Genomic DNA, 12,491 nt, shown 5'->3' with positions numbered 1-12,491 from the left:
AGCTGCTTCAAAGAAGGCCCCCCTGGGACAGGGGACGAAGTCGCGCCTAGCCGCGTTGCGGGCGTGGGGGACGGAGGGGTCCGGCCCGACGGAGAGCCGGCCGACAGGGGCGGTGCGAGCCGGAGAGCCCCCACGGAGGGTGGTGGGGGGACGGGGGTGGCGGCCCGGGGTCCGGCCGGCGCGTACCTCCCTTTCAGGACCGTGCGCTCGGCTCGCGCCTTTGAAGTGCACTGTTAAATCCACAGCGCAGTTTTTGTTGGAAGCGCCCGGAGGACATTTGGTGCGCGGAGTGACTGCTGGAAACAGGACCTGTGTTGAAAGCCGGGCCGGGCGGGGGCCGGGCGGGGGCCGGAGGGGCCAGGGGCGGCCGCGGCGGGGGCGGAGGCCCACTCGGATCTTTTGCATAAAAGGGGCGGCGGGGAACGTCGCTTCCCCTCCCTCGCCGGTGGATCTCGCTCTAATCCGGGATTGTTTCCCCGCACCTCCCTCCCCTGCCGCGCGACTCCCCATGTTCCCCGACGCCAGGACCGGCCCGGGGGGGCCCAGGGCTGCCGCGAGCCGATCCGGGGGCCGGGGCCGGAGCCCTGCCCGGGGCGCCTGCGAGGTCTCGCCGCGGAGCGCGCGCGCGGATCTATGGTGAGTGCGGAGGCAGGGGCGGCAGGGCGGCCCGCGCGCTTTGATGTGCCGGGCGGCCCTTTGAAGTTGGCAGGCTGGCTATTTCGGGGCGCGCTCCGGGCGGGCGCTGAGCAGAGAGCGGGCCCGGCGCCCAGTGTTCCTGGGGGCTTGGCCCGGATGCCCCCTGAGCTCTGCGCGTGAGCCCCCTCCCTAGCAGGGTGGCGGGGGCCCCAGGGTTGAGACTTTGCGAGTGGCGGCTGCGGCGGGGGCGGAGAGGGTGCAGATCCCCCCCCCGGGGAGCGCATCGCTGTCGTGGTTATGGGATGTGAGTCGGGCTGTGAGTGTGCACGGCTTTGGAAGGTGGGATGAAAGGGTGGTGGCGCCCCCCACTTGCCCTTCCCTCCGCCCCCTTCCCCCGCCCCTCCCCTCTCCTCCCGACTCTCTCCCCCTCCACTCCCAGTCACTGGTCCGCGCTCAGGGGCCCCGAGCGCTGGCCGAGGCTCAGTGTGTGAGCTGGAGCTGCCCGAGCCCGGGCACCGCGTCCCCCGCGCCTCTCCTCCCTGCCCCGGCCCCTTTTGCGGAGAGGCAGAGACTCCGCGCGTCGCCATTTCTGGACCAGGCTGCTGCTTCCCGTGCTTTTGCTGCGGGCGCCTCTGCGAGCGGCGGCTCCGGGAACCGACCTGCGCCGGGGTCGGGGTTTTGCGAGCGCGTCCCCGGGCTTCGGCCCCGCGCTCCACAGCTCTGGACGCGTTCAACTGGATGCGGGCCGGGGGGCGGTTCGGGGGGGCTCGGCGGAGATGAGAGCCCGGCCTCCGGCCGTCTTCATCTTCCAGGTAACGGGGCCGCTCCACCTCCCCTCCGCCGGGGTAGCGCAGCGCTGCCGGCAGGCAGCCCGGCGGCCTGAGGCCCCGGGCGGGGACCGCACGCACCCACCCCGGCCCCGTGTTCGGGATTGCGCCCCATCTCCCCCCTCCCCCGCCCACCCCTCCCCTCCTTAGTTTGATCCTTCCCGTATTGGGGAAGGCGTCTTGTTTATTGGTTAGATAAGACTTCTTTTTGGAAAAAAGAGACAGGCTTTATCGAGGTCAGTGGAGTTTGGGATTCTTGGCTTAGACAGCGGTACCGTGAGACGGCTTCTGATCCGGTTTTGTAGGGTTCACGGCTCCGGGAGGTGGCTTGGGAGGCGGGGGAGACGGGGTGGTGGGTCCCAAGGCTTCTCTGCTGTCTCGCAAAGTTTGAAGATCAAAGTCTCGTCTGAGCGAGTTGGTTTCTGACTTGGGGGAGCAGGGAAGACAGAGGTGTAGACTGAGGCTTATTCATGGCGGGAGGTGGGGGCGCGGGGAAATGCATTTACAGCTGGGCGGGGAGGGGGGGCGTTTTCCAGCTGGGAGTCCGGGAGCCCATTCCGCCCCGTGCTGGGCGGGCTTCTTTCTCGGTCGAAGATCTGAATTTTTAAGGAGTGGGAAGGGGGAGCGCAGAGGGAAGGGGGTGGGTGGGGGGAATGGGAACCAGATGCCGGGGAAGGGCACGTTTGGAGCTCGAGTTATCTGTGCGGAGAGCCGAGTGGGGAAATTTACCGAAATTGGTTTCACCTGCACACAGCCCTGCGGCTCGAGTGCGTGTGTTTGGAGTTGATGCTTGGAGAGGAAGGAGGGAGGGGAGGAGGGAGCGGCGGGGAGGCGCGGGCCCAGCTGTCCTGTGTGCTCCGGGATCAGTGGGTTTTTTGGAAGGTTGTGTCTCACACCTCGCATGCCCCTTCTTCGCCCCCACCTCTCACCCTCCCGGCTCCCATCTTACCTTCCCCGCCCCTTCCCCTTCCAACCCCCTCCCCTACCCACCCCCCAAGTGTGCAGGGAGCTCAGATTTCGCCTTTGAAAAAGCGTCTGATACCTTAGATGAGCACCTCGCAGATAGCTGGGTTGCTTGATTTGAATTTGAGGAGTTGAAAAGCCTGTTTACTTTCTTGCTTTGATGTTGGGTAGATCTGGTTTTGATTAGATCAATGCCCTTTTCTCTTCCTACCTCCCCCCTTCCTTTTCTTTCCAGAAAGGAGGCTCAGATGAGCCCCTGCTGACTTGAGAGAGAAAGAGAGACCACGCTGATTGCTGAGAGGAACTGGAAGAAGAAAAAAATTTCCAAACTCAGTGAGAAGAACTCCCTCACCATGAGTAGCGCTGTGTTGGTTACTCGCCTGCCAGACCCCAGCAGCAGCTTCCGAGAGGATGCTCCCCGGCCCCCAGTTCCGGGGGAAGAAGGGGAGACCCCACCCTGCCAGCCAGCGGTGGGTAAGGGCCAGGTCACGAAACCCATGCCTGTCTCCTCCAACACCAGGCGGAATGAGGATGGGTTGGGGGAGCCAGAGGGGCGGGCATCTCCAGATTCCCCTCTGACCAGGTGGACCAAGTCATTGCACTCCCTGTTGGGTGATCAAGACGGTGCTTATCTCTTCCGGACTTTCCTGGAGAGGGAGAAATGTGTGGATACTTTAGACTTCTGGTTTGCCTGCAATGGATTCAGGCAGATGAACCTGAAGGATACCAAAACTTTGCGAGTAGCCAAAGCGATCTACAAAAGGTACATTGAGAACAACAGCATTGTCTCCAAGCAGCTGAAACCTGCCACCAAGACTTACATAAGAGATGGCATCAAGAAGCAACAGATTGATTCCATCATGTTTGACCAGGCGCAAACTGAGATCCAGTCGGTGATGGAGGAAAATGCCTACCAGATGTTTTTGACTTCTGATATATACCTCGAGTATGTGAGGAGTGGGGGAGAAAACACAGCTTATATGAGCAACGGGGGACTAGGGAGCCTAAGGGTCGTGTGTGGCTATCTCCCCACCTTGAATGAAGAAGAGGAGTGGACTTGTGCTGACTTCAAATGCAAACTTTCACCCACTGTGGTTGGCTTATCCAGCAAAACTCTGAGGGCCACAGCGAATGTGAGGTCCACGGAAACTGTGGAAAATGGATACAGGTAAGACTGGCAGGGGGTGGAGGGGTGGGGGGTGGAGGGGATGGACTTTGCAGATGCTTTGGATGCATGTGCTGCAGAGGCTGACAGATCTGTTCAGAGCCAGGATCACTGGCCATGAATGCTTTGACCTTGCTTTTTGTTGTTTAAAGTGCACACACACTTACATGCCTGCAGTCTTCATCAGTGCGGGCTACTTAGTTTCCTGGACCAGTCTTAGCAAGGGGGTGGGGGAGAGAGAGAACAGCAGCTTTTGATGCCGCTGAGTCACCAAATACAGTAAGCACCGGTTTTGGAAGGGGTCATTCACCACTCATCAGCAGAGAGTGGAATTAATGTGGCTAGGGAGGCAGCTGGGTTGTGGTGGAGACACAGGAAATAATGTGTGTACCCATTGGATGTGGGGGTAAGTGGGATCTTTTGAACTTTTATGTGAAGATAAGAGCCAGCAATTGGGTCTGTTTGTAGAATTAGGTATTTACCCAGCCAGAAACCCTCCTGACTAGGGAAAGCCCTGTGACCGTCCCGAAGGCCCCTCAGCTGGTATATGAAAATAGGTTTGAAATGTTTGCAGCCTGAGGGGCAGACCTCAGCTGACTATTTTGTTGCTTGGTGTTGATGGAGCAGAGGTCTTGGCCAGAGAAGAGTGGGGCCCCGGAGTACTTTCTCTCTTTTTGGGGCTTCAAAGACAGTGTTTTACAGAATGGCCAAGTCTTGGGATTCTTGAAGGCAGTTTCAGACTGCCTATGAGCACGAGTTTTCCTGTTTCTCTCCCTCCCTCGCCTTCTGAATATTTAAAAAGAGAACGGAGCCTCTTAATTCTAGGTTGTTGCTTATGACATGCAAAGGGAAGGGGGGCGGGCCCTTGATTGCTGTCTGTGAATGGCTTATCTTGCTAGCCACGGTGTGTTTTTCCATGTGTTACAGTCCGGCTGCCTCTGTAGAGATTGCCCTGTCCCTGGAGGGGAGGACAGCCAGGTCTGAATCTAGGAGCAGTGATCTAGGGGGCAGCCAAGTTAGTTGACTTCACAGGGAGGGAAGGGCTCGGCTCGTTTTCTAACCACCAGGGGGTGCTCTTATATCCCTGGGAGCCATTCGCAGACATCTGGTCTACACCAGAAGCCTAAAATCACCTGAAATTGTTACAGCATCTTTAAGCTTATGGTTTCAGGTTGTTTTGGAGGAAGGTACTGGGTCTGGCCTCTGGCTGGGCAGTCACCGAGCACCTGCAGCGGCTGCCCCATGCCATTAGGTGAACATTTGAGGAAAACCCCTGCTGGTCTCTGCTCTCCAGTTGGGCAGTGGTTGCGGAGACTACTTCAGGCCTGTGGGTGGTAAGGCTGCCGCTGCTCCTGGGCCTTCCAACAGTCGGCCTTCTGTGGCAGGACCCTGAGTGTCACCTTTGTAAATAGCACTGTGTGTGGTTCGGGATGTCATCAGGGAGAAAGCACTGGAGGCGGGACCCTGCTGTGACCCCTCCCCTTCGTGGGTGGGCAACAGACTCAGGCTTGAGGGTGCCCCCTCCTCCTTCCAAAGGCCTCAGCTGGGTATTACCAGGATTAAACTTTGAGAAGCTTACTCTTGTGAAGTTTTTTTGATCCTGGAGGCCAGGGCCAAAGATCCTTTGTGTCTCCAGTGTTTTCCTTCTTGGTTGTGAACTGTGGGTGTCATCAATATATAGATGGCACCTTTTTTCCCACCCGTCTCGAGTTTCCATGCTCTGTTTGTGTGTGCTTTCTTCCACTGTTGGGTTGAAATGAAATGGTTTACCAGGACTTTGTGAAGCCCAGATAGCTTAGCTCAGCACTGTCAAAGAGAATTTAAGCCACGTCCAAATTTCATTCTAACATGCAAGACATTCAAGTGTACGGCGGTGTATCTGGGGGTGCCCCAAATTAATTGAAGGACTGGGTTCCAGCCTTGTCCACCATTTATTACCTGGATTTAAGTCTTTCTGAATCCTGTATGCCATCTGTAAAATGGGTGGGCACCATCCTCTCTGTTTCTATGTCATGGGTTACTATTAGGTTTGTATGTCATGGGTTGCTATTATTTACATACAGATGTATGTAAAGTGTCATAATTAATATAATTCAATAATGATAACCACTGGGTATATGAAAAAGGCAACCAGGTTAAGATACTACTTTTAAAGAGTGACTCTTGGTTTCTAGCCCCTATTCATTGTAAAGTTTTAGAGTATTCCCCCTTCCCATGTCTGTTTTCTCTGCTTGCTGAACTGAAGTCTGTCTTTCCAGCTAGTTCTTAGGATGTAGGGACCCTAGCTCATTCTTTAAGTCCCCCTTCCCCTCCTAATATGCTCACTCATCAAGCAAGGTGCCCGACATAGGGGATGGACTTGTATGAAGTTAGTAAAATGAATGAAACAGAAAAGAACTGGTTCTGCTGAAGGTCTCCCTCCATCAGCTGTTGAGATTCAGGCCTGGCAGCTGGATGCCCAGAGCCCTGCTGGCCTTCCAAGCCCTGTGTTTACCCTGGGCACTCAAAGGAGCCTCATTTTTAATGACTTGTTTGTGTCCTTACTGATTTGGTGTCAGGTTTAATATAAATAGTTGGAACGGAAGAGCAGGAGTTATCCTCAGAGGGAAGGACTCTGGTTTTCGAGTGGTTGAGTGGGAGGCTGGAGCTTTTGATGGTCTCTATAAATAACCAGAGCCAGAGTGACCTGTGGGCAGAAGCACGTGTACAAACCCCATCACACAAACACACAGAGTGGCGAGGTGTGTGTGAAGGGGGCTGTGCGGTTGGGAGCTCCGCCCAGCAGTTATTTTGGGAAGGAGACGCGTGGGGCGCCCAGAGTGCTCCCTGCGTCCTTGCTGTCCTGCAGGCCCTTGTGTGTCCCTACCCAAGGCAGGTCTCCTCTGTGTCTCGTTGGACCCTCTGCTCTGGCCTCACTTAAAATGAGCCCGGCCCAGCAGACGGCCCTCTGCTGGCTCCAAGCGCCTCCTGTTCTCAAAGAACTCGCTGATGAGGCCCATTTTTGTGCGAAGCCATTGGAATCAAGCTTGGCTTCAATTATCAAAGAAAATGATGCCATAGGAAAGATATGCTGGAAGCAGTAGGCCACAATTAGAGGATGGAAGGTCTGGCGGAGGCCGTCTGCGAAGATGCACTTGTAAAAGTTCGCCTGTTTGCTTGGGGCCCGGTTGCCCATGCCCTCGCAGGCCCAGCCCTCACCAAATGCCCCTTGAGCTTGCCTTGGAAAGTGCTTGCTGAAGACAGTAGTGACTTTGGGAATAAACTGTCACAGGGCTTCTGGAAAGCCCCAAACACACAGCCTTAGAAGCACATACCTTTTAAGTTGCATTGTTTTGATGGGGGACCCAGAAAGAGGCCCCAAGGTCAGTTCTGTTGTGCTCTCTGTCGGGGGCTTGCCCTGGTGTTTGGGGAGGGGCAGAGGCCACCATCTCATCCAGATGAGAGATAAGAATAGGCTGGGGGGCGGGGAGGAGGCAGAAACCATTTCCCCAGCAGATAAGGCCGCAGGAGCCTCTGCTACCTGACAGCTGAACACCCTTGCACCCTGAAGCTGCAGACTGGGTCCGCCCAGTGGAGTCTGCAGCATAGGCCTCCGCTCTCCCCAGGAATTTAAAATCCTGCCAGCAGCTGGGAGCACGACAGTCCTGAAGAAATGATCAGAGCATCTGGGCACAATTACCGCAACATGGTGGCGTTTCTTTCCGTTTTTGTGTTGTGTTTTGTTTTGAAGTAATCACAAGAAAACAGCTCTGATCCGTTTTCTTAAAATTACGTGGGGATTTTTTATCAAGTTTGGGGTTCTTAAAACTTGAGTTTGCCCCCCCAACCCTGCCTCCTCCTTTCCTCTGCCTCATCTTGTTATGATTGTAGAAAAGTGCAAACACTTCATTGCAGTCAGCTGAGCTGAGAGCGGTATATTCCGTTTTTAATGACTGGTCACACAGTAGCCTCTATTTTGGAAGCAGGGAGACGCGGTTATTTTGGGATCCATGTGTACAAGGAGCGGGAGCTGGGAGCACACATGGGATTTGAGTGAGGTGCCTTTTTTGTTTGGGGCGGGAGAAGGAGGAATGTCCGTTGAGTCATTTTCTCCCTGTAGAGGGTGAATTATAGCCCTTCCACTTGGGACACGGTTGATGTGTTAACACCACAAAGATAGCAACACCCAAGCGGTGGAGTGTTTGAATGCTATTTACAGCTGTTTTGATCTTGTATTTCGCCTTTGGACTAAAAAAAAACAAAAAACAAAAAAAAACTTATCGGCAACCCATCTACTGGTCGCAGTTTTTTAAGGAGATTTCACAAGGGTCTGCGTTTCTGCCCAGGTCAGACCCACAGTCAGCAGTGGGGAGACCCACGTGAGGTCCCTGCCCGCGTGGAGCTTACAGTCCAGTTGCGCAGGACGGCGTCCAACGTGTAGACACACTGGCGTGCGTCATGATACGACTGAGAAAGGCCACAGAGGGAGGACGAGCGGGAGCTCTCTGTTTCTGGTGGCAGTTGGACTTTTGGAGTGTTCACCTGTGATTCCCCCCAAATTACAGTGCACGTGCTGGGCCTTTCAGAGGCTGTGACGTGCAGATGGCCGTGTCTGATCTGCGTCTGCACGTGTCTTAGGGGGGCGCTCCACATCGTGGGGGCTGTGACTTGCCTCTGGTCACCCAGCTGGCTGGGAGCTAAGCCAGCACCAACTCTTGTGCCCTTGGTTTCTGTTCCCTGACAAGGCTTCCAGAACTTACTCGTTACTGTGTTCTTGACCACAGGAAGGGGTCCTGAGGAAGCTCTCCTGTCCACGTTGCTTTGAGCAGTAGCACCATGCACACACCCCAGATAGCTGGGAAGTCTGGGCTATTTGAAAGATGTGGGCGATTCCGTAACCTGCCCCCACTCACTTCATAGGTCCACTCGGACCGTTAGGAAGCGCTTTTCTCTTTCTGACTTATACAGCCCATTTCCTCTTGTTCTGCCTTTGGTGACAAACAGAACAGCCTCCTTTTTGAGTTCCCTTCTGAGGCATGCCTCATCCCTTCCTTCCTTCCCCAGAGAAAGCAGCTGCACCTCTCGAGCCTGGAGCCTGGGAATCCAGGTTCATTACATGGGGGCCAGTTCCAGGGCACGGAGGGTCTTGCCACCCTCATTCAGTTGTCATAAAGATCCTGGGAGGTAGTGTAGTGAGACTTCCCGCCCTTTGCAGCTATGAGAACAGGGTCAGAGCATCCGCGTGACAGTTCAAGGTCACTCGGCCAGGGTCTGGATAGGTTCAAATGCAGCGTTCCCCATCTGCACTTGCCAGTCGATTCTGCATCTGCATGACCTTTCTGAGATCTGGCTTTCTGTTCCGGGCTAGCTCAGTACAGCGACTCAAGGTCCCTGCCAGCCCAGCTCCTCAGAGAGTCTCCAGCCCGGTGGCCTCGTCGAAGGCTGTGGGCCCCACGTGGGGCGCCATTACCTCCTTGGATGGTTGTGAGGCTGAACGATGATTGGGCAGCGGATGTCCATTGAGCACCCACGCTGTGCCGTGTGTGCAGAACAGTGACAAGAACGAAGACCCCGCCCACACTAAGTTTCCAACCAATGGTGGCTGTTGGTTTTTACCAACGTTTCTACACTGAGGGGGCTGGGTTTGCCCCTTTCTCAGATTCATTCTGACTCTGAAATGTTGTGACTTGTCGGTCTTGTCACTCCAGCTGCAAGAGTGCGTGCTCCTGAGAGACAGGGACCCCCTCTCCCCCACCGCGTGCAGTTCTGTCTGGCAATGGCCCCCCGTTTTGGCTCTCAAACCAAACTGTGGCAACAGCTCCCTGCCCACCCCCACCCCTCCTTCCAGTCCGGCCTGGGGCCCACCCTCGAACCTGGGCTAGGCTGCTGTGCTTGTGGGACCACAAGGGCGCACCTGTGAAAGGGGCACAGGGCTCCTCCCCAGGTGGCTGGAGGACTGCTGAGCTGATGTGTGTAAAGGTGCGCCGCTCTCGTGGGCCTGCAGGAACAGTGTCTGCCTCCCCTGTGGCGCCCTGTCCCCCGACTTCAGTGTGACACGCCCCTGCCAGCCATGGTACGTAACCTGCACTGTCCATCACAGTGCCAGACACGTGGTAGGTGAGGGAGCTTTGATCCTTCCTGGTCCCTTTCTTCTGCCAACCACATGCCACTGTGTGGGCCGGCTGCAGTGGCCTGGTGGGGTCGGTTCCTTTCTCGGGGCCGGTCCATTCCCCTCCAGTTGGCTCTTTGCCATTGCGTGGACGTGGCGGCCCGTGGACTGCGCTGGTCTTCGTGCAGGAGGCCACTGCCATGCCAGGCTTCACAGTGGCCCTTTCCTCCTCCTCCCCCCACTTCAGTCCCTCACTGGTGACACGAGGTATGTGGCCCAGCAGGGCGCAGGCACACTGGCTGTTCTGGGAGGAGGTCAGGGGGCAGAATGGGGTGGCAGAGGCCGCGGAAACAAAAGGAAGGCCAGCGGAGGAGAGGCCCGGGCCTCCCGTGAACCAGTGGTGCTGCTCATTTCGGTCCGGCTGGCCTTAGCCAGCCTGGGAGGAGGCCTGTGGGGGCAGGGCACACAGAGGCCCAGCGCCGCATGGGGTGGAAGGCCTAGGCATCATCTTGAACTTTTCTGCCCCATCTGTCCAGCTTGCTAGGCCCAGGGTTGAAATGAGAAGGCGGTGCCAGGCCTCCAGGGGTTTGTGTCTCAGAACAACGCTAACAGTTACCTTGGAAACTTAAGATATCTTAGGACCTGACATTGTATTCCTCTGGTGCGGGCTTGGATAAGGGGCGGGGAAGAGGAAGACACCCCCTCTCCACTGACTCTCCTCGATTCTGTAGCCTCTCTTCCGAGAGCAGAGTCCGGATCCTTCCCCTACGTCAGTGTGTATTTAGAACTTTGTGGGATCCCCTGGGCTGCCATGGGGTCCTCTGTCCCCTAGCAGCCCTTCCTTTCGGGGCAGAGGAACCAGCCTGCTTTCACCCGAGGGCGAATCAGGCTCAACAGGCCCCTGCTTTCTGCCCAGAGAGCACCTGGCCCTGGGCAGCGGTTGGCGTTGAACAGTGCGTGGGATTGCGCACTTGCAGCCCTGGGCTCGCCTGGCTCCCGGCGTCTGCTGAGAATGAGTGACGCACCCTGTCGTGCTCTCCCTCAGGTCCTTCAAGAGGAGCGACCCTGTTAACCCATACCACGTGGGTTCTGGCTACGTCTTTGCACCCGCCACCAGCGCCAATGACAGCGAGATCTCCAGTGACGCACTGACGGATGACTCCATGTCCATGACGGACAGTAGCGTGTGAGTATTCTGCTGTCCCCATCATGGGCATGGTTGGAGTGGGACGCACCGGGCCCGCCGGGCAGGGACCTCAGCCACCCTCACCTGGCTTTGCAGATCCCACCCGTGGACATGTGTTTGGTGGTTGAGGAGGGTGGCGTGGTAGGTGGGTGGTGGTAAGCTTAGAGCCTTGAAGGGAAAGTTGGGTGGTACCTTAACAAGAAAACTGAAGTGACGTAGAAGGTTAAGATGACGATCTATGAATTCCTTGAGTTTAACAACACATCTTCTGGTGGTCATTGTGCCCACCTTCCCTGTGGGCAGAAGCGCTTGGCCAGCCTCGAAGCCAGGCATCCCATATGTAGAGCCAGCAGTTGGGGGACAGGGTGGCATCAGAAGGGTTTGTGTTTAGGTCTTCACGGTTTCTGAAGGAAAAGGCATTGAAGGTGGGGGTCAGAAAGGGAACGTCCCTCGTGAATGTGCTCAGATGGACGTCGTGCAGGTGACTGTTTCGGTGAGGAACGCCCGTTCTGTCGGTGGGGGTTCTACTCCCAAGTCCCCCCCGAGTCGAGTCTGATCTGGCCCTCTCGCAGCTGGGGGCTTTAATTTCTGAAAGCAGTCTCAGTCATCAGGGTAGTTTGATGAGGTCATCAGCAGGGTCATGCTTTGAGTGCTCGGTCATTTGTGGTCATGCAGTGGTGGTCTCTGTGGACGGAGAAAGGCGCACATTCTGTGTTAGTTTCATAGTGTGTGTGTGGGGGGGGATGATGGTGGGCTGGGTATTCCCATCCCCTGCCATCCTTTGAGATTCTGATTCAGGACACAAGACAGGGAGCCTGGCCTCGGGCAGAACTCCCCAACAGCTTTCACCCAATCCCCGGTTAAGAACCACCATTCTAGAAATGTTCTTGGAAGGCTTCCCCACAAATGTTTCCGAGTAGTAATTTCTCCCACTGAGGGAACAGCTTTCAAAAGGCAAACCCATTGAGCTGTGTGAGTTCTGGCATCCTTCCTTCGAGAGCGTTCCCTCACCTTCCTGAAAACCGACCGCCTCTTCCACGTTGTCTGAAGCTATCTGGCCTCCACTGGCCCACGTCCCGTTGGTGGCGTGGAACCACTTGGGAGCAAAGTGGATGAGGTTGGTTCGGGACTCGACTATCGATTCAAATCCTGGTGACTTTTATTGTGTTGCCCCAGATTCCCCTGTTGGTAAAGGGAGAGGGATCCTTGGGGTGAAACACTGCACTTTAATCAAAGCAGAGCATTTTGGGCTTGGGGAACAATAGAGTCGGGGTGCACGTCTTTCATCCAACGTGGAGGAACGAGTTCCACGGAGTAAGTCGGGCTGAACCCCGTAAGGATCCATCCTTGAGAAAAAGTGTCCTTTGACGGACCTGGTTCTTGCTCTGCCTTTACTGATCCAAATAATTAATATCAAGGTCTGTTTTCGAACTACATTGTATTACGTCATAGATTATCAGGTTCTGTAAGGCTGTCTGCTCTGACACAGTGACACCCCCCACCTGTTTTCAGGGATGCCCCCCCCCCCCCGTTTGGTTGTGGTGTTTGTTGTTCTCTGTGTGGTTGCTACAGTTCGCATCCCTCCTCCAGCCCCTGTTAGTTTGTGGGTTTCGGGGGAGCCTTAGC

At 56.0% G+C, this 12,491-nt stretch overlaps 1 protein-coding gene across 1 annotated transcript in view; it reads left to right on the top strand.

The window, feature by feature from the left end:
* The first annotated feature begins 583 nt into the window (after positions 1-583).
* AXIN2 (axin 2) overlaps positions 584-12,491 on the top strand; it is a 28,853-nt gene continuing 16,945 nt past the window's right edge. Inside the window, exons 1-3 of the mRNA XM_036269738.1 lie at positions 584-636; positions 2,662-3,594; positions 10,725-10,865. Coding sequence (XP_036125631.1) covers positions 2,780-3,594; positions 10,725-10,865 — 956 coding nt within the window. The 5' untranslated portion in view covers positions 584-636; positions 2,662-2,779. The remainder of the gene's footprint in view (positions 637-2,661; positions 3,595-10,724; positions 10,866-12,491) is intronic.

The sequence above is a fragment of the Molossus molossus genome, unplaced genomic scaffold, assembly GCF_014108415.1.
Source record: "Molossus molossus isolate mMolMol1 unplaced genomic scaffold, mMolMol1.p scaffold_m16_p_19, whole genome shotgun sequence".
NCBI classification, from domain to species: Eukaryota; Metazoa; Chordata; class Mammalia; order Chiroptera; family Molossidae; genus Molossus; species Molossus molossus.
The sequence above is the reverse complement of the archived record's forward strand: the minus strand, read 5'-3'. Positions and strand labels throughout refer to the sequence as shown.